General features: G+C 43.7%; 1 protein-coding gene across 8 annotated transcripts in view; it reads right to left on the bottom strand.

Annotated features, from left to right (window-relative positions):
• Positions 1-325: 325 nt before the first annotated feature.
• BBX (BBX high mobility group box domain containing) overlaps positions 326-27,596 on the bottom strand; it is a gene marked incomplete at its 5' end in the record, with an annotated part of 54,976 nt that continues 27,705 nt past the window's right edge. For 2 of the 8 annotated variants that reach the window (XM_084262877.1, XM_084262880.1), the window contains 8 exons: positions 326-440; positions 3,323-3,515; positions 4,189-4,386; positions 11,682-11,768; positions 19,311-19,384; positions 22,700-22,838; positions 24,129-25,047; positions 27,258-27,338. In XM_084262877.1, the coding sequence (XP_084119003.1) occupies positions 353-440; positions 3,323-3,515; positions 4,189-4,386; positions 11,682-11,768; positions 19,311-19,384; positions 22,700-22,838; positions 24,129-25,047; positions 27,258-27,338 (1,779 nt within the window). In that variant the 3' untranslated portion in view covers positions 326-352. Of the gene's footprint in view, positions 441-3,322; positions 3,516-4,188; positions 4,387-11,681; positions 11,769-19,310; positions 19,460-22,699; positions 22,839-24,128; positions 25,048-27,257; positions 27,339-27,596 lie in introns of all 8 variants that reach the window. The other 6 variants (XM_084262879.1, XM_084262882.1, XM_084262883.1 and 3 more) reach the window with 5 other exon arrangements.

Here is a 27,596-nt window from a genome sequence, read left to right as displayed (position 1 = left end):
GTACTCTCTGGTTGGTAAAAGAGATGCTGTGTGAGCTAACAGTAAAGGCAGTCTTTTTCACACCAACCACCTATTTACTGTTTAAAAGCCTTCAATAGAAAGCAAGCTCTGGGATCATTCCATTTCTGTTCATTAATAGACAATTAATAACACCCTTCTACAAACTGGGTTCCGATTTGAGGACCTGGCCCAAGTTGCTAACGTCTGGCTTCCAGTGAATTCTGGGCCACTCAGAGCAATAAGCACTTGCTTGCAGTCTACGGTTTCCATCAAATGGACTGACTAGCTTCCCTTCGTAAAGACAAGGCTAGGATATTAGGTAAAGCACAATGTTTTACAATAAAGTGGAGCTTCACTGGTCAGCGCAGGAAATAAGCACTGGAGCCTGAGACATTTCATTTGGCTGTCCGTCATGTGGGAGAGGTGTGGCCCTCTGACTTCTGCAAAAGAAGAAAAGAAAAGCCACCCATCATTATCTGGAGGAGGGGAGGTGCTTTTAGCAGACCAGAGAAGAGGGAAAGTAGCAGGGGACAGGCGTAACACCCAACATCAAAGCACTGTAGCTCCCTGCTGCTGCAGATGCCCCCGTAACGCCGTTACACGCTCTCTCTAGCGCTACTCCTGCAGCGCTGACAGAGTATCCTGAGGACGACCTGCAACACAACCTGTGACACAACCTGCAACACAACCTGCGACACAACCTGCAACACAACCTGCAGCACAGCGCCAGGTCACACAAAACCAAGACCTGATGGCATCTGACTATGCAAAACGAAACGCATGGCTAAAGAGTAAGTTAAGCAGCCCCACTGCTGCTACTCATTTTGTGGCTCCAGCCCTCAGCAGCAGAGCAGCCGGGCTCATGTGTGGCGAAAGGAGGTGACTGCACAGAGGCGTATGTCATGTTAATGCGAGGCAGCAGCCAGCTTCTAAGCCATAGGGAAATACACTCATCAGCAGAGTTGCACATTGGGATTAGTCCAAGTTTCGTGACTTAACACTTCATCAGCCCAGGACAACATCTCTTTCATTACTACAGCAGTGTTAATTTACAAATGATCCCCTGGCACAGGGAATTGTAAAAATAAACTGTGCCAGAATGATGTGCTGGGAATCAACATCAATCACTGCAGCAGATGGACCTGGGAGAGCTCCTTTGCAGCTTGTCTTTTAAAATACATACACAAAGCACGTCACCGCCTGTTATCTAATCTCACAAGGCAGGTTCTATTTTTGTTACAGTATGTGTCATTTGTGGCAACAAAAACCTGGCACCCACTTCTTCTTATTTACACAAAGGCCACTTCACCTCACTGTGGCACAGCCAAGACCCCGACAGAAACAGAAGTACCAATGTGCTTCACACAACTGGAGTGCAATGAAGTGGCCTTGGCACAGAATGGGGCTCAGGCTCACAGTGCTTAACTGGGGCATGCACAAGGTAAATAAAGTTAAACAGAAGCCTTCAAATGAAAGCTATGCTGCCACTTCCAGACAAGCTCTCATTACAGCTGAAGTGGAGTTTGGCTTCCATGGCCCAAGGCTCTGTAAAATTATTTAATAATTAAATTCAGAGACTGAAAAAACCACATCAAGCAAAATTCTAATGCTATTCTCTTAATTTCTGGCTATTTGCAAATAAAGGAGTTACAAAATAGAACAAACATTTGTCAGAAAAGTAAACAGAGGAGCATCTAGCCCATCAGATTTAGGTTTCTGTTTTGCCTGCCATTTGCCAAGTCTGAGAGAGGTATGGCTAAGTTTCCACTAGGAAAGACTCCTCCTGTTTTCACTTCCCTGGGGGGTGATTACACCATGGAATTCACAACAGTTGCTGGACATTTGCTACGTCACTGTTTTCAGGCCTGGCAGAAGGTGCTGCATTGCTCTCTAGCTGCAAGATGAGATGACAAAAGGTGGGAGCGATGAAAACAGACCTGAACAGAAGGCTATGTAAAACATCAGCTTGCTTAAATGGGGACAAGAACTCCTTAGAGGAACTAAGAGGAAAAAACTACAGCAAAGCGAGTCCAGTTGCTCTCGCGCAGTTCTGGTCAGTGTTACTGAAAACCCATGAAACCACAAGGGTGTGACCAAAAGCAGAGCCTAGCACAGCACTTCCCAAATCTCACTTTGTGGCTTCTGACCCCATAAATCGACAGGAAGGAGTCCAGACTTTTACTGTCCTGACAGCAGATGCTTGTTTTGCAGAGCTGGGAGGAAGGACCAGGCTGGCTGCAGAGTGGAAACTCGTCTCACCCAAGCAGTGCTGCTTAAGGAAAAGGCAACAGCTTCTGTGCTAGCAGGCTGGGTTCAGCTGACTTGTCTTCCTGTAAGGCCCCCAAGCTTCTAAAATGCCTTTCAGTGTGTGATGCGCAGCCTGAACGTGCAGGACTGGCTTGGTCAGCGGGGGACACGAGGTTGGGCAGTGAAATGATGTTCCACCAGTCACTGCCTTGAGGAGTTTCTTAGGCAGCCAGTAACGTGACAGCTGCCATTTGCGGAGGCTGTGATGGCATCGAGCTGGCCCGGCATTTCCTCACTGACTTTCCACTGCAGGAAAGGATGGGGTTTCATCTTCAATAAGCAGCAGCATCAAAGAAAAACACTGGATAATTGAGAGCCAAGGAGGACTTGCTGTCATTGATTTCCTCCCAGCAAAGGGCCAGCATGCAAGATCTGACCACGCTGAACTGATCCAACAGCCCTACGCAACCGGCAACGTTCTCCACCGTACCAGTGTGGACAGCCTACTCAGTAACTGAGAGGACTAACCCAAACTAACGTGTCTTCCCATCACCCAGAGCTGTTCTGCCCCATGCCATTCTGCAGAATGCTTTGCCTCCTACACAGCAAAGCACAAGAGTAAAAATAACAAGTTAGCTTCCTCCAGTCATGTTCAGCACAAAAATTTCAGCTGAAGTTAGATGAAGTTCTCTTCAGTCTTAGGCCACTGAAAAATACAAATTAGCATGCAATAGCTATTTAAATCTGCTATTATCTGAAAAATAGCATCTGATAATTCGAAATCCTCAATTGTCAGGATCTCAAGGAGCACATGAACCTGCTTATATACAAAAACTGGTAGGCAAGCCCCCCAGGGGGGAGCTCATTTTACTGACTATGGAAATAGAGGACGTTGTGATTTACAAGACGACTTAACCCTACTAAGCAAGTGGTGCAAAACAGACATTCATAAAAAGCCGTGGAAGAGGAAACACAGGGCAAATTAAATGGCTTGCAATTCACATGGTTTCTGACCAACCTGGCAGCCACATACTATCCAGTTAGACAAGGGGAAAAAAACCAAACAACAACATACCTGTGTACATTTTCCATGGCTGCTACTTCTGCCAGAGCAGCTAAGCTGAAAAATGCAGACACTGCTGGCATGTCTGACGTAATACTATGATTTTCTTCTGTCTCTGCATTTCTGGAGCATTCACTGTTGCAATCTGTTTCTGCACTAGGTGTTTTTTGAAGAGTACTTTGTGGCGGCTCTTTTGGCTTCTCCTCTGCAACAAAAGAGAAGTTAAGCTTGCAAATGTAGCCCTTAAACTCACAGTGGCACGTCCACACACTGACTACTCTGGTGTCAACAGAACCTTTACCTTTAGGACTTTCACTTTGCAAGTGTAATTCAATTCGTGCTGCAACCTCTTCTGACCCAAGCTATTGGCAGAAGCATAACTCTCATGAGGCAGTTTAATGATTCTGAATTCAACTGCATTTGATCTTTCAGGTCAGGCAAAGAGAGCTTTTGTGTATGTTTTAGATACAGAAGTCCCAAAAGATTATCTTAACTGCAGGGGACTCCTGCAAGCGCTGTGGCACTGACTGTCATGCTATGGAATTCATTTTTACATCCAGTAACTAGATGCAGTGCAATTTCTTTGCCTGACTGGAAACAAATTATGAAAGGTAACCATTTTCCATTTCTCTCTGTATCAGCTCTCAGCTCTTAGACAGAAACATCCAAGCAGGGAAGAGAGATTTGGGCATCCAAACAAAAGAAACTGGCCACTATGGACTTGGTGATTTCCCATTTGATTGATACCTGTATTTTAAAGAATGACCCTTCTGAGCAGGTATGAAACCAAACAGACTGAAAAAATATTTCCCTGACAGGTTACTACCCTGATGCCACCTTCAACCATTCTGTGAAAACTTGAACTCCAGTTTCCTTACCCATTGTCCCTCCTGCTGGTGACACTCGACCATCTGCTGTTCGGACAAGATGCGTGATCTTAGTTTTTCTTGCTTTCCTCTTCTGGCTGCCAACTAAAGGCTCGTGCATCATTGCTGGCTCTGGAGTGTTTAGGGCACACAGAGAAATTTTGTTCTTCCAGGCAGACTCACTGGAATGTCTGTCTTCTAAGAGTATGGCTGAAAGAGGACAGAAAGGAAGTTTTACATGTGAAGTAGTTCAAATACAAGCTGGTGCTCATTCACCATCTGCAGAAAGCCTTCCCTGGCGGGTACTCAGAGCCAAACCCATGGCAAGACACGATCTAAACGCTGCAGATGTTTGCAGAGGAACAGCAGCATCAGCTCATACTGATACCCCAGGAAACTGAAGTTTCTCATATTTACAAAGGAACTGTGCGACGGGCAGCAGCACTTCAGTGGCAGCAGGGTATCAAACAGGCTGTATAAAACACTCTGCAACAGAAGATGCCACCAAGTAGCTAATAGTCAAGAATGTATTTAAGGAACAATAATATTTCTCCCAAAAGCTTATCTTAGCTCACAGATGGACCCAAGCAGAATTCAGTAAGTCCTGACTAGCCCCCAATCTCTTCTCTGTAGTCACTCTACGTCGCCGCCTCTAAGCGGAGAGCAATGATGCCTTTTACCAAACAACAAACCTTAAAAAAACACCCAAAAGGCAGCAAATACAGAAGCAGAGCTGGATCACAGTTGAAGAAAAGAATGCTAAAAATAGCAAGCAAGCACAGGATAAAATACTGTGATGGGAATACCGCCTACACAAAGTCAGAGAGAGAAAGGAGCAGTTTGAATCCTTCTCAGCAGTACCAGCACTGGCATTTCGAAGCAGCCTTCTGCCCTGAACAGGAACACGCTCCCGAATTTTCACCTGACTCAACAGTCACTTTAATTTCGTGAAGATATTGGTCTGACAGCAACCACGAAATTTGGGAGCGTGTTCAGGCTCAGGGCACAAGGTTCCAAAGTCTGAGATCAGAGCGTAGTCATCAATCATTCGTGGTTTCCATTGATTTAATGAGCCATACTGCTGGTACTGCAGGGTGTCCCTAGTCCGTAAACTCAACCCGTGACATCTTTTTTCCTCCCACAATAAAAGCATTATGAGGCCTACCCCACCTGTGATCACTATAAGCTACGGTTAGAAAGAGACTACAGGTAGCAAGGGAATGAATGCCCAAGTCATTTCTTACAGATGTCTGTCTAACCTGTTTCGCAGGTGGGAGCACTTGTGGTACCTGCATCAAGTCCCTGGGTATTTTTTCCCAGTACACTACCATTCTGAGCCATTACACGTATTTTTCTAATCCCTGCACCTCATCTCCCCTGCTGCACGTTCAAATCCTTACTTTCAGGTTACACCCCATCTCTTTGCATCAGTCCTTTACACTTTTCACAGCTGTTACCATGTACTTTTTCTTTTCCCCATAGTGTGTTTCAATTCTACTAAACATTTTAAAGATTCAGGCAAATTTCTGGGTGGCACTCTCTGGGTGGCAGGACTGGCAAGAATTACTCAAGCTGGAGCAGAAACAGCTGTTCTTTCAGTAGAAGCACTGAGCAAGACCAACCTCCTCTCCTACACTGGCTGTGTCTCAGAGGAGCACCCAACCCCACAAACCATGCGCAGCAGCCAAGCAGCCTGCACAGACTTTGTCCTCTTATATTTCAGCATCTATTTACCAGTTATTGTTTGGTTTTTTAGATTTAATGAGCTTCCTATTTAAAGATAATATAGACTGAAGTTTGGATTAGAAGGGACCTCGAAGATCATCAAATTCCACCTCCTTTGCCATATAACCTCTACCTTTTGCTAGTGTTACCTGTGTGATGTGGACAGGGTGCAGAGAATAATTGTAACACATTTTATATTGCTAGCTGTTACCCTTTGCTCTTTTAAGTGGGCACATGTTAATATTTTATGGCATAAGAATACAGCGAGATCTAGTGTGTATGTGTAAAAACATTTGGAAATGCTCCAAACCTTAATTTGTTTATGTTCTTAATTCATCTTCCTCTCCTCTCTTGTAAAACATTTCTGCATTTGTGCATGCTCTTTTGTTTTGGGGGGGGGAAGGGGGGGAAAGCCACACAGCTTCAATTAGCTTTTCTCAGTGTTCAGTTATAGCTGCTAAACTTTCCAGGGAAGATCTATGCTGTAGGATTTATTGTTTGTAGAGACATCAAAAGAAATCCTGAGAGAAGATCTGGCCCTTAGCAGTCCCACTAAGCAGAAGCGCCAATGACTGTAAATGTGATTTTCAGGTAAGTCAGCTGGGCTAACAGCGAGATGCTCGGATAAGCTTACTGCACTGGGATCAAAATCTTAATTGGAACGTATAATTAAGTGGGCAGCTTTCTCTCTGGATTTCGCAATTATGTATTAATACAATGGTGTGGGTCTAGTCCAACATTATTTGTTCATTCTGATTTGGGGATTTGCTCTAATTAGATAGCACTCTGACAGCGCTGTTTAGCTGGATGTAGCTTATAATAGCTTTAACATTAGTAATACAAATCACTTGGTTTTTAATTTATATTTAATAGAAATATTAAGACATGATTTCAAACAATAGCATACAATAGAAAGAAACCTGTTTTTAATTGAGATGTGTTGTATAGTACAAGCCATGCCAGGTTACTAGCAATTAACTTGACTGGCCAACACAGGAGACAGTTCCCTTTCACATTTCTTTTCTCTCTTGTACTGTGTGCATTGAAACACTCAAGAAATTAAAGACAAAACCTTGAAAGGAAAAAAAAATTGACAGTTATTAAAGACATAAGAAGGAATTTAAAACATTGACGTATTTTCTAAGATATAGCAGGAGGTGCTGACGAAATGAGGATGCAGGAAGTCTTATTTCCTCTCCATGTTTAAAGGTTTTTCAATCCTGGAAATGAGACTTAAGAGTTGTCTACTTGTTTTTCTCTTCTCTTATCGCTTTATCATAACATTGCTGCCATGCAGCTTTGAAGAAGAAGGGATTAAAGGTGAACAATGAATTTCTGTGTGTATGGAGTCTAAGTGTGGAAGGGAAGAGCTTTATTCTTCTCTGGCAGTCTCGCTGGACACAAAGAAACCATTTCATTGGCTTCTTCACAGATTGTTCTTCAATGCAGACACAAAACCTAGCTTGGAGGAAACCACATAAAGGCTTCACTCACAAGACCCTTTTGCACTGAACTCTGGAGGAGAGTAGGCAACATCTCAACCACCATATAGCTAAGATGGGTGCAACAGGGGTTCTCCTGCACCTCCTCCATGAGGAACGGCACCGCACTGCTTCAACTGACAAAGGTACATCCATATGGATATATACCAGAACTTGGTTCTGCTGTGCAGGAAGAACAGGGCTAATCAAGCTTAGGTCCCCGCATTTTTCTTCAATAATTTCTGTAATCCATTTCACATCCCTTCTGTTTCCACAGAGTCCGGTGTTTAAGAGCTGTCCCATGTAGAGCTCAGCTAATTTCCAGGAGAATGCTGTCTAGAAATGATGTGAGGCTCTGCAGCGACTGTGTGGTCCTGCAAACAGATATTTACAAGCTCCACTTTCCGCATGACAGCGGCGCACGCAGAACCCGAGGGCTATTTCTGCAAGCTGAGTGGAGCACATGATGTGAAGATGTGGGCCTTCTGGCACGCTTACACCACAGTCACAACAACGGCTTGTGAGAGAGAGAAGTCTCAAGCTCTGTGCCAGATGGTTTCCTGAGCTAGATTTGTTAGAAGACAGCACGGGCAGTTTACCCTGCTCTGCAGGCATACAGAACACACGCGGTTTTATTTCCTCCCATCTTTGTGAGCAAGAAAATGAAGTCACTTGGACTGACTTGGCAAACCACAAAGGAGGACCAGCCTTTCAGAATGAACCCAGCAAGACACAGGCAGATTTAAAAGAACGTCTTCAGCGATGCCCGTTACGTGACCTGAAGTTTAACCACATTCAGTGGGTGCAAGCACACTAGTACCAAGAAGGAAAGGTGAGCTGTAATGCTTTAATGGCCTTTATGAAATTAAAAGTGTTAGCCTAGTAAGGCAGAGCAAAGCTTGAAGACACCAGTGCCTGGAGGACTGCTTCATCACAGAAGTGACACCAAGGACACTCTGACCTATGTCCTGGCCGAAACTCTTCTGACAGTGGGATGCTGCTGCGATACTGCTCATGGGGGTGGGCAGCACAAGGAGCTGCAGCAAAGGCTGGAGACTAACAAGCAGAGTGACAAGGCAGCAGACAGTCAAGCCAGGTGTACAGAACAGCTGCCTGCAAGGGAAGTTCTGCTGTATGAGCCTATGCTGACCCAGCCCTATTCCCACCTGGGCAGATGCAAACAGCACAGCAGCACAGAGCTGCTGGCTCCCTCTGGGCTGCAGGCCTCACACAGCAGCTTTCTCAGCAGAAAGGAGAGAGAGAGAGAGAGAGAGAGAGAGAGAAAAAAAAAGGTGAATCTGCTAATTTTTTGTACTTTCTGTTCTTTCTCAAACATATGTGCTAAGGCTGCAGAGACTGATGTGTGTGTGGGAGAGCTGATGGATGATCAGCAGCAAGCACTGAGCTGTACCAGCTACAGGAGACAGGGCTCCTTCACACATCAGTTAGTGCTACGACTGGTTGGTGCTTATGTTCATCTCCTCTTCTCACCTTCTGGCACAAAGGCCAGCATTGCATCTGGCTGTTACACAAACCACATGAGCACCCTGGGCACAGCTCACTAAATGCACCTGCAAGGAGTTAACGGCTGTAACTTGTTAAGTGAAGTACTGCTTCCCACCACAAAGCACTGACAGTGTGGCAGAAATCTCTCAGCTGAGTGTTCAGCCTCCCCAAACAGGGATGGGTCCATCTTTCCTTGCCAGCCTTCTGAAGGAAGTGACATATCTCTTGCCACATTCAGTTGTGTTACTGCATGCTGCCCTGCTAGGAGGAGCAGGGGTTGTGGCATGTCTGATGGTATTTTACTGGGATGCATGTAAACACCTGCAAACTAGTAACACAGTGATTTACAGCGGTGATGCTATGTTTGATGTGGTCATCTGGACTCAAAATTCACTTGGATACTCAAAGACAGACCCGGATAACATGATCCGGTCACATCAAATTGTGTTGTTACTGCACTTACTTTTCTTTATTCAACACACAGATGCACATACTCTTCAATATCAAACATGAATCCAGTGTGACCTCTGCTGACAGCAACCCTTCCAAGTATCTCCTCTCCAGCTGTAAGAATATTCAAGCTTCTTCCTCCAGTAAAATTAACTTCATAGAAACCAAACCCACACCTTATAGACTTGTGACTCACCACAAGTGTAGACTAACCACAAAAAGGAGTTTAAATTTTCATTTAGTGTTTGATTCACTAAATCCTTGTCTATTTGAATGGAAGATGTTGGGATTCCCAGCTTGAATACTGCAGAATATGGGACAGGGGAGTTGAGTTCAGAGCCAGGCTGCCTAGGAATGCATGAAAGGCTGAGGTTACGTAGGCAGCACGTGATGGCGAGGCTGTGTGTCCCCTGCAAGGCCATACCCAGGCTGCAGGTGCTGATGAACACATGATGGCTTGCAGCATCGCTGCGTGGCATGCTTTAAGAGTATCAGAGTCCCAAAATTTCTTTACCCTTTGTAATTCAGAGAAAATGCCATTCCCCACCAGTAAATATATCCACTGTCTTTCCTTTGGTGGCTTCTATGGGGGCTGTGTAAGACTGGTAAATTCCTCATGTCTTCAGTCTTGGGAATAACGTAGCAAACTGGCCCTACTCCAGGAAATGCAGAGACACATCTTTAATGTTTAGACATGATGACATTATTCACATGCTTAACTTCCAAGGACATGCCTCTGTGTGTGCTGGAACGAGGCCAGGGTACTCAACACTTGCCAGGTTTGCATCTCTGATAGTAGTGTGCACTCCACTTGCTATCAAAACAGGCTGCTTTCTTTTAATCCCATGGAGGTTTTGGCATTTTGTTTAGACACATTTCATATCTGCAGATTTTAAGATATTTATGTTTTTTTTACTCTATCATGTATTAAATGCTTTCTGTTTCTTTTCCCACGGGAGAATTTCAACACCCATTTTTCTTACTAATTTGCCTAAATGGTCTATTAATAATCCAGAGACAAAAATGTGAATGGCACCCAGTAAAAGCTATGTTAATGTATGATGCTTTTTTCACATGGGCACGGAAGCAAGATCCGTACTTCTCATGAGCGACTCCCACAGCATGTTTGTTGTACAAATACAATGTAACAGAGCAAGGGATTTCAAAATATTTGCACTGTTAAACGCAGCAGAGCTGGCAAAGCTTATGTGGGAAATAATACATGTGCTACAGAGGACAAAACATGCAGCATCAGGAAAGGAGAGAAAGTGACATAGCCAAGACTAAGGGAAAGATATTAACCATAAAGGTAGCTGGGAAAATAAAACTACTATGCTCATCTCCACTTATCTGAAAGAGAGACAGGTATGGATGGAGAAAAAAAAAAAAGGAAGACATTCATGGAGCTACCAAAGCAAGCAGAACCAGAGAAGCCCTTCTACAGGACAGGCGTGATGAGAGAGAGCTCCATTGTGGAAAGGCTACGTAACAGCCTGGGCACGATTCGGATAGTGTAGGAAACGTAACTACAAAAGGGGAAAAAACCCAGCAAACAAACAAAAACCAAACAAAAGAACAAAACCCAACAACAAAGACAAACAAACAAAAAGACCCCAGGGAAGCCAGCTAAGCCATAATCCTGCATATATCTGAAAATCTCCCTCAGAGCTGTGAGCACACAGGTATGCAGAACCACAGCACTCCAACAAGACGGTGACTCTGGACAGCTACCAGCAGGACAGTGGGCAAAGCAAATCCAGGGCATCTTAAAATAAGTTATCTTCAATCCAAGGCAAACAGCTGGTTAAGATTTCTACAGAGGGAGGATTGGACTGGGTATTTCTGAGATCTGGTGCAGAAACAAGCTCTTATATCCTAACCAGCTGCAGGCTGCAAAGTTCTAGACAGAGGAATCGTAGAGAAGAGATCAAGACGTGGATAAATACTCTAGCAAAGGGATAAATAATATGGTGTCTCATACAGAAGGGATGGAGAGAACAGCAACTGAAGGACTACAGAGCTATGAGCTGTGGAAGATAGAGAGTTGAGGACCAACTGCAGAATTGCCCTTGCTTTGTCAGCTCTGCTGTGTGGCATCTGGAGCAGGGAAACTGCAATTAAGGGAGATGCCAATTAAAAAAAACCAAAACAGCATCATATTGGAATATGGTAATATAATCAACTGGAGCCAGGAGGTAATGGAATCAAAGCAGACAGGGAAATAAGGGACTGAAGCAATCAAAGACTATTGAGCTGAGTAGCCTTTGTCTACAAGTATTTCCCCGAGACTGAATTCAGAGAGAAGGCGGCCCAAAACCTTAACACTAAGTAATGCACCAGTACCTGTGTCCGGAACATTAAGCTTCCTTCTGTGCTTACATTTGCTGACAATTTTGTAGAATAAGGTCTTTTTCTGAGACTGGAATGAACCTACAGACAACATTAATAATACACACTTTTAATTAGCAGTTTTGAAAAGAGTACAACAGTCACAGTATGTACTATATAACCTCCCCATCCACTAACACGGGAAGCCATTTCATGGGGAAGCACAAAACTCAACCTTCTGCCCAGAACAGACTCTGGAGGGTCTCAGCAGGCTGTACTTCAACCCATCAGCTCCCAAAGCATAAATGCATACAAAGCATTTCGGAGAACGATGACCTTAAAGCTTAGCCATACAAGAAAACAAAGGCCTTGCTTGCTTGTTTAAAGACATGCTCTCTTTTGGATGTGTGCTGGGTTTGGCTGCAGTGAAGTAAACTTTCCTCATCACTGCCTGGTTAGTGCTGTGTTTTAGACCAGTGACCAAAATGGTGTTGGTAACACATCAAAGTTTTAGTTACAGCTGAACCATGTTTACAGAGTATCAAAATCGCTCCTTTCCCCCCCCGCCACCCCAGCGAGCAGGCTGGGGGTCTGCCAGAGGTTGGGAGGGGACACAGTTGGGACAGCTGACTGGCGCTGACCAAGAGGTACTGCATGCCATAAATTGTGGTGTTCAGCAGTAGAACTGGGGGGAGGGTTTCTGCCAGAGCAGTCATTGCTCAGGGACTAGCTGTGCATCAGTTTGCTGGTGCCAAGTGACGGTTTTTGCATTGCTTGTTTCTCCCCCACTCCCCCACCTTTACTTATTAATGCATCTTTACCCAGACCCATGAGGTTTTTCTCCTTGCTTTTGTCCTTCCAATTCTCTCCCCATCCCACTGGGGGATAGCAAGTGACAGGGGTGGGACTTACCTACCAGCAAGGGCCAATCCACCACAGGATGCATGCAAGTTACCTTTGCCTTTTTGGTGACCAGAAATGAGTTTACACTAAGGGCAGAAGCAAGAGCTCCCAGGGGAAGGCGAGGTTATACTCAGCTCATGGTATCAATCCTACTTTGATAGCAGAGCATTTGCCCCCAGTAGTCAGAAGACAGCTTAGATGACATCAGATCACAAAGTATGCCACTAGCACAGGTCATTAAGAAGCCATCCTTGGTCTCATTAACGGAGTGAACAGCGATACAGCAGTAACACAAGGCATAACAGAACAAAGATACAACAGGTGCACCACCTCCACACTGCAAAGCCACCTCTCTCGAGTTACTTTCCAGAAAGTGCCCTTTAAAATATTACTTCCAAAGACAGAGCAGGCAAGAAAATCTTCAGGCTAGCTCAGAGCAGACATGCCCAAACAGCAACAAGATGCACTGCAGGAGACAAGGCAGCTTACAGCCTAACAAGAGGCTGTCCTTTCCATCTGCATCTGACTTGGAACAGGACTCTACCCACCACAAACACCGGACTCCCCCACTCCTCACCCTTAAAAGGAACCAAACCCACTGGCTACTGAGACACAGCTGCAACCATGTAGCAGCACACCATCAAGGTAAGGCTGTATTATGCATCTACAATTTGCCATTACTGACTCTATATGCAGGGAAAGGAGGAGGAAACCGTGTAGCATGTGGAAGAAGGATGTAGTCTTACTAGGGTAAACCCATCCACAGACACTAGGCTGTTTGAGTAACGCTGAACATTACTGGGAAAGCTAACATCCAGCCAGAAACAGGTGTAGAAACCATAAAGTTTTGTACATGTTGGCTTTGGGGCTCATTGCCTTTTTTTTTTTTTTTTTGCTACTAAAGAAACAAAACCTTCAGGAAAAGATGAAAATCTCCCAAAAATCTAGAAGTCAAGCAACAAAGCAAAGTCCAAGTGAAACACCATCTTTGGCAACATCTGCTTGAAGCTGAACAGCTTCATGAGAACTTGCATAGAAAATACCAGAAAGTTCAACAGAGGAGGCCATATTCACCTAAACTTACTCAAATGTCATTTTGCAAAATTTTACAACAGCTTCCTGAGTGGCACAGAGCTGTTTAAGAACTCTGGTGTCAGTGCAATAAAAACACAGAACAACGAGTGAAAAAGCTCAGGCAGGTCAAGGGGAAAACCTAAGTGGAAAAGCTGAGCTTTTCTGAAGACTGAAGTCAAACACTTCACTCACATCAACAGAAACAAGACAACACAGGCAGAGGTGTGTAACTACACAATTCTTAGAGTTCTTTATTAGATTTTTTTAAAATTATCAAGTTAGTGATTGTTGCAGGTGCTTGGAATGAGCAGCACGTTACATAGTATCACAGAGGTCTCCATTTCTACACCTCAACCTGCACCCTCTGGACCACTTCAACCAGTATGGGAGACTTCCAGCCAGTGCTGGCCACTGTCTGCAGAATAACTGAGATGAAAAACTCACTCGATGACAAGCACTGCACGGAGGAGGAAGCCTGTGTCTGTCTTTTCTACCATCCAAGGCACCTTTGTCATAAGCCTGTGCCTGTGGCACATAGAGTACTACACACTCCTTGTATGTAAAAAGGAAAATCCAAGGACGCTGACTTCAGCAGGATGAAGAGAAGCTGCCTTTTCAAAAAGAAACTTCCCATTTCTACCTTTTAGGCTGTTACTCCAGTGAGACAGTGCCTGTTGATATCTGGATAATCTTTGGCCATGAATGAAGTCAAAGAGAAGATGGACTAACAGCTAAACAGCAACATGTCATACTTAGACCTGAGAATGACTTCTGACACCAGGAGAAACCTCATCCACACTCCCTGCATGGACCACTTAGAGTGAACTAGAGGTCACCATCCTCTGTGAAAAGCCACATACAATTTGTCAAGTAATTACTGAATAGACTATCTGGTGGTTCTTCAACAATGGCCACATCCCACCCTGTCTTTAGATTAAGGTCTGTGTCAAGGAACTGCCAAATACAGGATCTTTGCATGTTATATTCAGGTGCAGAAACCAGAGCTTTTTCTTTTAACAGAATTTAACTGAACCAAACCAAACCAATACGGAGAAGGCAAAATAGAGTCTGGACCGGAGAGGACATCTGTGTGTTGTAAAGGCTGAACAAGGGTGCATTCCTGAGATCATGTGCTGGTTTTAGCTGGGACAGAATTAATATCTCTTCAAGCTGTCACTAGCAGGTGTCCCAGGGGCACAGAGTTTACAGGGTGGCTGGCTGGGCTACACCTGTTTCATGGGTACAGCAGGCAAGTACTCCTGAGACTTCAAACAAATGTCACTTGTCAACATTCAGTCCAGAGAAAAATCCATGTCTGAAAAAACTAACCTAAAAGGCCTGCTGTTAGGCAGGGGACCTTGGGTATGACATCTTATAGAAAACTGAAGAAAACCCCTAGCTTACTTGCTGTTGTTATACAGACATTGGCAATATAAAGTCAGTCCCTTTCCCCTGCTCCTCATTCACTATTGACAACGCTCTACACGGCTCTTCCTCTCCCTAGTGCTTCAGCAGTTGCCACAGGACTTAACCACCTGCTAATCCCTGGCACATCCACTGTGCTCACCGAGGGCAGTAGGGATTTCCTCCTGGGAATACTCACTGTGGCCACGAATGGTAGCTGCTTGGGGAAGCAGCAGGCGAGAAAATGAACCCGCCACACGTAACCAACCATCACTGCATCTCCTCCGCCTTTCTGGGCATCCACCCCCTCTGCTCTCACAAAGTTCCCTGTTTTAAAGGACCTGATCAAACAGAGAACACTTCTACATGATTGTAAGTGAACCAGGACAAACAGATCTGTGTCTCTCCATTTCTGCATCTCTCAGGAGGAAGGTGATGTATTTTTAGGTCACAACCTTTGGAACACTACAGCATGCCATCTCCAGGCATCTGAACACTTTGAACCAAGCCAAAAAAACTCAAATCCCTGAGCTAAGACCAAGAGGAATGCCACAAAGAAGCATCCATTTTAAGCTGATGCTTTATTTCTAGTCCTAGAGGCCACAAAAAACCCCCAAACAACCCAAAGTTGTAGATGATCCCTTTCCCAAATAAAAGCACGTCATGTATTCCTCTCCTTGCCTCCCCCAAAATTAAAGCTTTAGTGAAGTGCTTAGGGCATAAGTGAGCATTTCTTCACAGCACAAGGCAGAAATAATGACTCTGCCTGTTGCTCACTTTTGCATACAAGCAGATTAGTGACTCACTGCAGACTGCTGACTTCTGTGTGGTGGGATGTTTTGGCACATATGCCATTGGAAAGAAATAGAAAAAAAACACCACTAAAAAAGAAAGACATCACTCACAGCTCCAGCAAATGTCGGAGCAGGCCATCTGCACAGCTTCGCTATGGCTGTATTTTTCAGCCATTTTGTGACATTATTACTGTGTAAGCACACTCCCAGCTCAAAGTGCTGGAGGCAGAGCCTGCCAAAGCGTTATGGCTTGTTCAGTCCCGCTCCCGGTGAAGAAAGACCCCCCGTTAATTTCAGTGAGAGCAGAATCGGGGCAATTTGGAAAACCATGGGGGGGGAAAAAAATTGCCTCTCAATTAAGAAAGTTCACATTTTCTCTTCTACACCTGGATTTGAAACAGCTTCCACGCCACAGGGTTTCTCAGGTGTTTTGGTATGAAAAGAACTGGCTGAACTGAGGACTGGACACGACAAGCACAATGGAAGAAGTCAGTGGGCACTGACCCACTCGTTTTCCACTCAGGAGCAGGAAAACAGCCTGACAATGCTGGCTGTTTGGGTTAGGTAGCAGATCAGGCCTCCTGTAGGTATAGGTTAATGACATTTGACAGAAAATCTATCTGGCACCATTTACTCCAAAAGAAAACATCCTAAGGCATAAAGCCCTAGTTATGGGGGAGGGGGAAAACATCCCAAAACCAACAAACAAAAACATTTCTCCATTTTTTACTTGCCTAACAACCCAGGGAAGTTTTAGTGTGCAGCACTCCACCCTATTTTCCAAATTTTACATGTAATTTAGTGGGCACTGATCTGCATAATGCAAAAATTACTTAAGTGAGGGCTGACAATGCCCAAGAAGTTTATGATCCTGCACATGCTCATTCAGAGCATGATTTTAAAGGGTGTTTACTAAACCTAACCCTAGTGATTATTATCTGCTGTCTGGAAACATCCAGAGGCCCCAACCACTTGTAGACACAATTTGTGCTGGATATCTCTCAATTACCCCAAGGAAGAGCAAAGCAGCAAAACCAGCATCAGATGACACAGTTAACACAGAGCACGGCACAGCAAAGTTAAGGACTCCCACATCCCAACAGTGTCACACCGCTAAGGCCATCCTGACTCTTCACAGTTTATGCTCGTTACATCACAAGATGCTACTTTTGTTTAATTCTGATGGTGTGAAAAGACTTGGTAACTCATAAACCACAGAACCATTCCAAACCAAGCTCCACCCCTTTGCAAAACAGGTGTTATAATTTCCTGCAACACTCACAGGAGCCTGGTTTGCAGACCTGCAACGCTTAACACCTTCAGAGGTCAGTGTCATCTAACCACCTTTGGACTCATCACAGTTCACAGGCAAGCCAACACCATGATGATGCTGAAAGGCATGTCAGTACACACAAATCAAATCGGGGATTCAGCTTAATGAACATTTGGCTCTGCTGGAACAGTTTCCCTACTACGGGAAAATGGCTTGCATGCCATTTGGTTCAGGTTGTTTCAAATCCACAAATCACATCCTAATTTTAAGATTCCTAACAAAATAAAGCAAATTAAAATTGACCTTGCCATGAAATATTTGCTTTTTAGCAATCTTTATTTTCCAAAAGAAAAATGGTTTGGCTGAAAGTTTTCCTGCTACCTCTTGAGAGCTGAACTTCCCTCTCCATGGAGCTGGAATGACACAAGCTGACAGCTTGCCCCACTAGCCTGAGTGAATTCACCATTCGTTGAAATCAGAAGCAGATATCACTCGCTCCGTCTGGACCTAGTTTGGGGCTTCAGTGAGATGTTCACTACAGAAACAGCAGTGTCACAATCAGATATTCCTGCCCTGGGGCTGCTTGTTGCAACCCCACAGCTCAGTCGGTGGACAAGTTCATGTGACTGTTTACCATCTGCTGCCGTGCAGTCGGCTGGCTTACTTTAAAGAGCCCTTATTGTCACCTAGAGGCAGATGCTCCGCTGCCACATCCTCAGGGCTGCCCCAACACCACCTACATCAGGTTTGTAACCTGCCTGCAGTTACGCCTCTGACCTTCCCTTAAGACCTGACTGAATAGACTCCTAAGCTTTTCAAGTGATGCAAACAAGGATAAAAACAAGGAAGCTATGAACCTAACCAAGAGCAGAACGCAGTTCTGGGCTCCCTGACTACTACAGTATGCCATTCCAAAACAGTGCAGGGCCTGCAAAATTTTTAGACACACAGACACTTGAGCAGGTGAATACTGTAGTGAGAAATCCAAGGAGCTGCTATTACAGCTGCAGCTGCCAGATCATGGTGGATGAGGAGATCTCATTCCCAACAGATGTTGCTTAATTAACCACTGTTATTATCATACGGTAAAGTAATTCATACATGCTCATTGAAGAAGTTCAGTCAAATACATCCCATAAAAAAAAAATGAAAGGCACTTGAAGTCCCAACTCACTTGGTATTAGTATAAGTCTAATTATGCAAAAGCAAGTGTTCCACATCCAATTACATAAATACAAAAATCAATACCAAAATTGGCATGCACTAGAAAAGAACAGCTGCTCCATCCTGCACACTGTAATGTGATTATTTGTGAAGCATTCAAAAGGCACAGATCTAATCCAGGGTCACCTGGCTAAAATAGCCATATTAGATCTGAAAGCCTGTCAGTCAGTGGAACTACCACAGTTACTAGAGGAAGAAGCTGGCTTCACATTGTGAACTGTGCGTAGTGAGGGGTCTCCTGAGCATCCTTTCATCTTGTAGAATTAGTGGTATGTCATTCCTTCGGCTTGTGATGCTCCTGTATTGTATGCACGCATCAGTCTAACAGTAGTTTTCCCAACCACGCTCTCACTTCTCTACCACCTCTGTGTCACAGGTCGGCTGCATATAGAATGATCAGATCTGTCACAAAGTTTCTCCCTCCAAGAGGCTCAGCAGTGGAGCTGGCTATGGAATTGGTTTTCCTATCCTCTAAACATTTTTTGTCAAGTCAGGACACTTTTGCTCCAAACTTATAAGAGAAAGAGAGAACCTTAAATCCAAATGTTTCATTCAGACATGTCTGGTATCTTATGTTTTAATTTACAGAGCCTAAAATGACAGTGAAATGCAAACAGGAATACAACTACATTTTGAAAAATGTCAAAATGTAAGCTTTATTCCCCATTTTGTCCTGGGAAATTTGGTCAAATTCACTTACCTCTGAAATATTAATGTTTTTGATAAATTTTCTTGCTATGAGGAATATACTTACTTACACGTTCATACAAACTAACCAGTTCTACTCAGCATGGAAATGAGAAGTCAAGATTACAGCCTGAGAAGTAACCCAGGTGAGAACCTACTGATGTACTAGAAAAATGTTTTCTTTGACTTTACACTTCCCACATTTATCAGTAAAGTGAAAAAAATATTCCTGAGCTTGCTGTAGCATTCTTGTTGCTTAAGAACATATTGCACATGGTCATTTACCTTTGTTGGATCTTGATTGTTCTGATGACCCACTTCCAACCTTTCGCTTTTTCCTCGGAACAGATGAATTTCTCCTGTCAAAGGTAATAGGACTGTATTGAGGGAGGCTGTTGAATTTCTTTTCAAATTCTTCTTCCAACTTTGCTAAGCTAAATAGGAAAAAAAATCAATCAAATTAAACGTAACTCCGTTTCTGGAGAAAAAATTCTGTTTAGGAGCACGTGTGCATATCTATTTACACGGGGGGTGGCAGGGGAAGAGGTAAGCTCACACACACTGTAAGCATCAAACCGATATACATTAAACCAACTTTGGGATGAGTACATACACTCCAGCCTCTGCATTTATAACTCAGTACATGATCACATTAGTTGCATGTATCAAAATTGGGCTGGGAGGGGGATCAATGCCACGCTGGTGACATTTAGCTCTGTTTGCTGCACAGATCTGTACAGATTTGTCTGTTCTGCGAGGGGAATGAAAATGAGACAGTAAAACCAATAAACAAACCAATAAAGTAACCCCACATAGAAGTCCCTCCACTAGAATGAAAACAACAATTCAAACTAGAAGAAATATGCCAAAACTATTCAGTCTTCTGGGGATATTCTAAAGCCTGATGCTTTGGGAGGGTAATTAACTTTGTATTTGTTCTGAGGGATTAAATTTCCTCCCCTCATATTTCATTTGTTGCAAAGTGAAAAACACAACAGGCTCATGCTTTCAATAAACGCAACATCCCTCACGCTTCAGCCCAACCTGAACGGCTGTAATTAGCTTTACCTACAGCTGAAGAAATCCAGAGACACGGCATTGTTGTTCGTAACAGCCAGATGAAAACAAACCACTCAACAGGATGAGATGGCACCGCATTTCTGGCTGTGATGACTATGCTGTCTTGTATAAGCGCTCTCTGTTCCAGCAAATTTTTGCAGCCAGGCAGGAGCAGAGGAAGGGATTGTATTTTAATGAAAGCCAATGCGCACAGCTAGGCAGATTATAAATAGCCCCATCAATGACAGGGGAACAATGACATTTTCTACTTGTCTTCAATTCTGTTTGCTATGGAAAACCTGAACTTGACAAAAGTTGGCAGGGCTGTTGGAGGGATGGCCCTTACACGCTGTACACTTGGAAGTACCACAAGAAACATGACCTTTCTCTGTGCTCTCTGAGGCAGCATTTCAAGCAAATTGCATTCTGAAAGGTTTGGTACACAGAATGGTACTTCACTTCACCCCTGTCATCATTACTTCTTTTGGTAAAGTAACCTTCCATCTTAAAACACAGCCCTGGGTCTTGGCAGATGTCGTGCGTGGCAGGGCTTGTTTCTTTGGTTTGGGTTTGTGTGTGTGCACGTTTTGTGTTGTGTTTACACCACAAAGATGTTTGATATTAGTGGTACCCCGCTACCTTTCTGTTCCAGGCGGATGTTCCCCGACAGCCGCAAAACAAGATGATTTTCTGCTCTGACAGCTCATGCAGTTCCATCCTCTGCCCCAGCTCCTCTCCCGCTGCCTGTTGCCACCTGCCTCCTCTCCCGCCCCAAGGGCATACGAGAGGCTGCAGCTCTAATTAGGAAGGGCCTACCATGAAAGCAGATGAGCTGCCATCCTGACTAGTAATTTATAGCTTGTGCGCTGGGGAGACAGAGGAGAATGCTATCACTATGTCAGCAGCTAATTATTTTTTAAAAATCATTCATTGTCATGAATTTTCAGAGCATCTCATGACTCTGGTTAGGCACACACAGCTGAGCTGAGGCCTTCACACAGTACAGGCCCTAGTCCTGCTTGGAGATACATGCGGGCAGAGCACCACTCAGCGAAGGAGGGGGCTGCCTGCGGACAAAGCACTTGACAGGGACCATCAGGGAAGGGGGGACAACTACTGATGGAGAAGAACGTAGGATAACATGGGGAGAATGACCTAATTCCAGAGGGGTGAAGGACCCTCCTACTAACACACACAAATATACAAGATGAGGCTCAAAGGTGATGCTGAAGGGAGCAGAAAGTTAGGAGGAAGAGGTAAAACCAGCTCTTCAAGTAGCCAGAAGATCAGGCAGAGCAATGAACAGGGATAATGGATACCTTCTCCAGCACTTACGCTCCATGGGCTACAGATTCTGCCTTTAGGGAGTTCACCAATTAACATGCATTAATGACATGACTGAATCAAGAGGCAAGATGGGCAAATATGTATGATTCCCAGCCATCCAGCCAATGATGGCAGGACAGCATTTGTCAAATGAATTAATTATTTACACAATTTTCCTCGCTGCTTCGACTAAATAATTTGTAACTACTGCTTGGGGTTATTGCTAGGGGATGCAGTCAGTTTTCACACCATTGGGTGTAAAAAGTTTTCAATCTTTCAATTGAAATTTAAAAAACATTTAATAAATTTACATGCAATGCATTAGAAAGATAAGGAGTGTTCCATGACTTTTTCTTGCCACTATGCCAATGCAAGTAAGACTTGCAGATTTCCATCCATTTAATATCTTATTCACTGTAAAGTGAGCTGCAGCTGAATTTCACACAGACTAAGTTATAAAGAAAAAGGCTACCAAAAGCCTGCAAAAAAAAGCAGTACATTATGTTTTTTAGCAGGAAGTGTGGAAAATCTACTCCTTTTAAAATTCATTTTCACCCTCTGAATTCAGATAATTGGAAGTCTTCAAGAATTTGGAAGTAAGTATGAATGGCTAAGCAGATTTAACAACTACGCCTGCAGTTAAATAAATCTGTTAATACTCTGACACAAATTGGTCTTCATACCCTAGAAAAGTAATTCTGCGTGGCCTTGCTAAGTTTCAATGCATTTGAAATCATTAATTATTCTTCTGATATATTTAATGTCTTCATGGTGTACATGAACAGTTTAAACATCTTGTCTGTAAAAGGGGAAAACAATGTATTTCTCTCCATTATTACCAATATTAGAGCACTGTTTACTCTTCCTCGGTAAGCAATCTCTCTCCACGCAGGCAAAAAGATCTGTTCTTCCCAGCCTAATTCTGTTTATGATGATTGAATGCCTATACAGCACTTTAAATACTGCTTCTGCAGTGCTCTGAAAATATATAAGTAACCCTCCTCACCATCTTGAGTGGGTAAATATTGTGAGGTTTTTTTAGAAGTGAGCAAATGATGACATTAAAATCTGTTTACAGTAGTGTAAACCAGGAAAGATCTCAAAGGAATTACACTGGTATATAAACCACGGGTACCTAGAGCATGACAGCCCAGCGGGGTTTGTAATTTTCAGAAATTCTAGTTGTGATTATTTGGATGCAGTTCACTTAGCTTTAATGAGGAGGACTCTCTCTTACGTCACCAGACTGACCTACCTAAAACTATCAGCAGTGTTAAGCCGCAACTTACCCAAAACCAAAATCCTCCTTTGGCTTAGTCTTTTTCAGTTTTTTGTTCCCACTTGTCCCACTTTGGGAAAAAACCCAGTTTTCTTCATTCCAGCATCCTTCATGATCTGATGAGTTGCCTTTTCCTGAGCTTCTTTTTCCTGGGATGAAGGCAGAAAAATGGTTTCTCATCTTTAGAAAAATCATAGAATCACAGGGGTTGGAAGAGACCTCGAGAGATCATCAGGTCCAACCCCCCTGCCAAAGCAGCTCCCTAGCTCATACTGCACAGATAGGCGTCCAGATGGGTCTTGAATATCTCCAGAGATGGAGACTCCACCACCTCCCTGGGCAGCCTGTGCCAGGGCTCTGTCACCCTCACTGTGAAAAAGTTCTTCTGCATATTGGTGTGGAACTTCCTATTCTCCAACTTGCAGCTATTGCCCCTTGTCCTGTCCCCACAGACCACTGAAAAGGGGCTGGCCATTTCCCCCTGCATCCCATACTTAAGGTATTTATAAACATTAATAAGGGCCCCCCTTAGTCTTCTCTTCTCCAGGCTGAACAGTCCCAGCTCACTCAGCCTTTCCTCATAGGGGAGAAAAAATGTGCCGAGACAAAGTGGGCTCAGAAGGAACTTCTGTACTCATTCAGTACTGCAACTTAGGATGCTTAACCTTCTTCAGTGGGTTACAAAACATATACTTTAAAGTGGGATAATGATGATACTGGCAACTATTCCCCCACCCTGCCCTGGTTTTATACTACCTCTAAAAAGTCAGGATCTCCCAGGGTATAAAGGAAGAGAGGGAAGAGTGATATATGAGTAGATTTTCAGTAATAAATTTCCCTATATTACCCACATTTTTTTATTTTCTGACTGTTCTAATTATACATATAAATCTACTAATCAGAAAAATACATGTTAAAACTTCTCACGGAAAGCTTCCAGAAATAAAATCAAACTTATCCTCCCATAAAGCAAACGGTTCTTGCTCACCACCTACAGCAAAACTAACAACTGAAACAAAAGCGTAACACGTTTGCCTCTTGCGGGACTGAGAGCTGTGCTCACAGCCCCCAGAGCTGCTCACACAGAAAGCAGCTAACTGTTCAGGGTTACGGACAACCCAAGTCCTGCCTGCATCTCTCAGCAGGCTGACAAACTAACCAACAAGAACTTTTGTCAAAGAGCTAAATTCCAGATAGTGAAAGACAAAAAGGGAGGCGTTAAGAGCTTGCGAGGCCAAGCATGAGTACAGACCACAGGACTTGGTAAGACCTGCCCTGGACCACGGAGTCCATCCCCTCCACCTGCCCCCAGCACCTCAGGTGACCAGGCACAGCATTCCCATCACACACTGCTCAAATGCCAGATTAAACATGGACTTGTGCTCCCACTGCAGGCTTTTGTGGTCCATGCTCTAAATGAAACACTCAAAGCCACCCACCTCTGTCCACGTTAGCGCGCAGAGATGTAAGCATGCCCTCTGACACCAGAGTTTTATAAAGAGCACCTTTGCAAGATCTCTCTGATTTCCTGGAGCCACAGGTTTCTATCTTTTTAACACAGTCACTGTCCTCAGTTTTGACCTGTTCTGGCAAGCTTTGGGATACCACCTCCTCCGTTGGGGTCAGTGGTTCCACTTTAATGTTATCAGAAGCCTCACAGGGTACTTCCTTGCTGGGTGCAATACTAAGGAAATCAGGAGGCTTTGATTCTTTGGTGGTCTCTGGGGGTTTCTCCTTTGATGTTTTCTTCTCTTTCGATTTCACTTTTTTCTTTGGTGATTTTGTATCCAACACACTTCCCTTCACATTTGAAACAGGGCGGTTTTTCTTGCGGGGAGTTTCCATGAGTGTCTCAGCACCCCAGTCCCCCTTTGCAACAGCTTCAATTGTATATATGAGGCTTTTCATGTCCGACTCTGAGGACTGCCTCTTCTTACAAGGTTTCTTAGGGGTAGATTTTTCATTTGTGTGCCGGTCCAACTTATTTTTTTTCTTTTTCTTCTTTATCTTTTCCGGCTTCAGCCCCAGGATGTTCATGTCACCCACTGAAAGCTCAGGAGAACAGCACATGTGATCATTTGGGTTATCATTTCTCTCAAAAGGACTGCTCTCCAATGCAAGACTAGTAAAATCTCTGCATTTTGCAGTTACTGATTCCTCAGCTTTTGTCTCAACCCAGTTTTGCGTTTTCACTATGTCCAATTGTTCTACTTTTCCTTTACAGGAGTCTTTTATTGTTGTTTTCTCCAGTTCTTCTACTTCCATATCCTCTGGAACTTCCCCTTCCACATCTTCTGGTGCTTCCACTTTTGTTTTCCCAGGTTCTTTCATTTTTACTCCTTCTGAAGCAAGGCACATCTAAAACAAAGTTTAAAAAGAGTCCCATGAAACAAACATCAGCTATTAATACTGCTTACCTCTATTAACAGGAGCGGTACACGGGGGATCTCTCTGGCAGCTCAGTTCAGGAAAGCAAGCTAAGCTAGAGGATGGTACTGAAATACGCTGCAGCCCTACTGAAACTGATGTGACACGATGATGGCACCTGCTACCTGCTAGAATAAGGCTGGTGGGTTCTACCACTCTAACAGAAAGAGACTCCCTGCTGATCTCAGTGACGTTTCCATGATCCTTTAAGTGCCTTTTATATAACCTGGAAGCCCACTGCTAGACTGATTTTCCTAAGACACCACATGCAATGGAACAATAGAGCATCTCTCACTATTGCCACCGACAAGTTACTTGAAATCTCACATCCACCCCCCAAAATGTCCCTCTGTGCAATTCTTTCCTCCATTTACCAAATGGCCCTGAAGGGGGGAAGAGATATTAATTGAATCATCTTGGTAATTGAGATTATTTTCTCATACTTGAATGTGCAAAATAATTTGGAAGGTAGCAAAAAAAAAAGCCTTCCAAATCTATCTCCTCTGTCACTGACTTATTTTGCAAAGAACTGCAAAGCAGCAGTGGTTGCCATGGTTATCTCCTCCTGGAGATAACATTAATGGAAACCAAACCTCTCATACTGTCTAAGGAACAGCGATATTTGAAGAAAAGAGATGTAAAAAGGTCCACAAACTCCCGTGTTCCTGCAGCACTGACTTAGGAGATCTTGGGTTTGGATCACCTGTAAGCTACATAAACACTGCTACAGAGGGTAGTCCTTCAAAGCACCCAACAGTTGCCCTGGGAAAGACACACTTTCGTCTTTCTCTCCCTCTCAAAGCCCTCAAGCTGAATTCTCAGTGGGTTTTCTTGGTTTGAAAACAAATGTCAAACAAAGAGTTACCCGTAACAAAGATGATGGAAGAGGCTAGCTTTGAACCCCACACCAGGATTTTCCCTATCCTGTCACTGCTCAACCCAGGGGCCATATGGTCAGTATGGATCTTTGGTGCTCTTGAGGTCAATTTTAAGTTTCTCAGAGGCATTTCTCAAGGTATTTTTTCCTTGCAAACTATAAATATCTCTTACATCTATGAGCCTAACACCAATTATAATATGCTTTGTAATAAACTTCCAAAATTCCTCCTGTACAGGCTAGAAACTCCTGATCTGGCTCAGGTCAAGCTACATTGAGCAACGGAAGCAGCAGAGCTCAGGCAGCACAGTGTCTGTTAGAAGCCGGTTAAATTATGCAGAGGAGAACCCCACAGCTATGCTGAGGTGGGCTCTTGGTCTTCTGTGACCTGACTTCTTGCTGCATTGCAATTTAAACACAGCTTGTGATTCAAAAGCTAAAGATCAATCTTTAAAATGCAACTTACTGGTGAGTAGTAATATTTTGCGAATTAAACACCCCCCCCTTCCTGTGCCAATTCATTTCTTTTTCTTTGTAACTTTGCTGCTTCTGCAGTAGCAAATAATACAGAAGACTTCTAGATATGACTATGAGAAAGCAACTTCTGTTTTGTGAGCTCTAAATAAACTTGAAATTCAGTCTTTAAGATTGAGAAAGCTTAAAAAAAATAAAAGAAAAAAGCTTAGAAATAAAAAATGCCAACATTTCAGTAAGAGGCCATTGGTTTTAACTGTTCCCAGAAGGAGCATCTGCTGAGAGTATCTTAGCAGAGTTTCTGTAAAAATTATTGACCAGTTTATTCCTCACTTCAAAAAACAGCAGGTGTGAAAAGCAAAAATAAATGAAAGCAGCTGATGACCTTTAACAGGTAATTTGTAAGGGCATCGTCCTCATCTGAGCAACAGACTAGTCCAGCACTTCCTCTCAACTCCTTGTGCCTCCCTGGCCAAAGGAGTCAAACCCCCAAACATTAAAACAAGGAATTGAAATGAGATATTTCAACCGTGATTGGAAAGTCCCTCTGCCACCAGGGACTGGTGGCACTTCTCAGCTGCAGCAGAGACTCTTAGAAATCTCCAAATCAATGGCTAGTCTGGGGAAATCTTGACTTGTGGCACCTAAGCCCTGGTAATTTCTGTTTCTATAAGCAACAGTATAATTACAACTGTAGCTCTGTTCTGCCTTCTAGACTTCAGCAATCAACTTCATTAACTTCTCTGCCCACTGCATCTGTGGTAATTAGTCACCAGTATTTTAGTATTACCTCTGCCAGCTGAAATAATGCTGATGTTCCACAAGGTTTTGTTAAATCAGAAGGACATGAAAGCGATGGACTTGAAGAAATCTAAAGAAAAAAATAGAGGAGAAAAAAAGACAGACACTACTAGCACAATTCCTTAATGTTTACCACACAGCTTTTGACTGGATTATTTCTTCCCTCTTCCTAAAATACATTTGTAAGACTATACACTGAAAAAGAAGTGCAGACCTGTGTGCACTGTTAAAAATAAAGCCCTGCTCCACCATTGCTCTGGTGGATGATGTCACTGGATGCTACAAGCTATTTCCAGATTTGGGGCTCTTCTTGTCAGGACTCCCTCTG

The sequence above is a fragment of the Gallinula chloropus genome (assembly GCF_964237585.1).
Source record: "Gallinula chloropus genome assembly, chromosome: 1".
Lineage (NCBI taxonomy): Eukaryota > Metazoa > Chordata > Aves > Gruiformes > Rallidae > Gallinula > Gallinula chloropus.
This window is presented reverse-complemented; position numbering and strand designations above follow the sequence as displayed.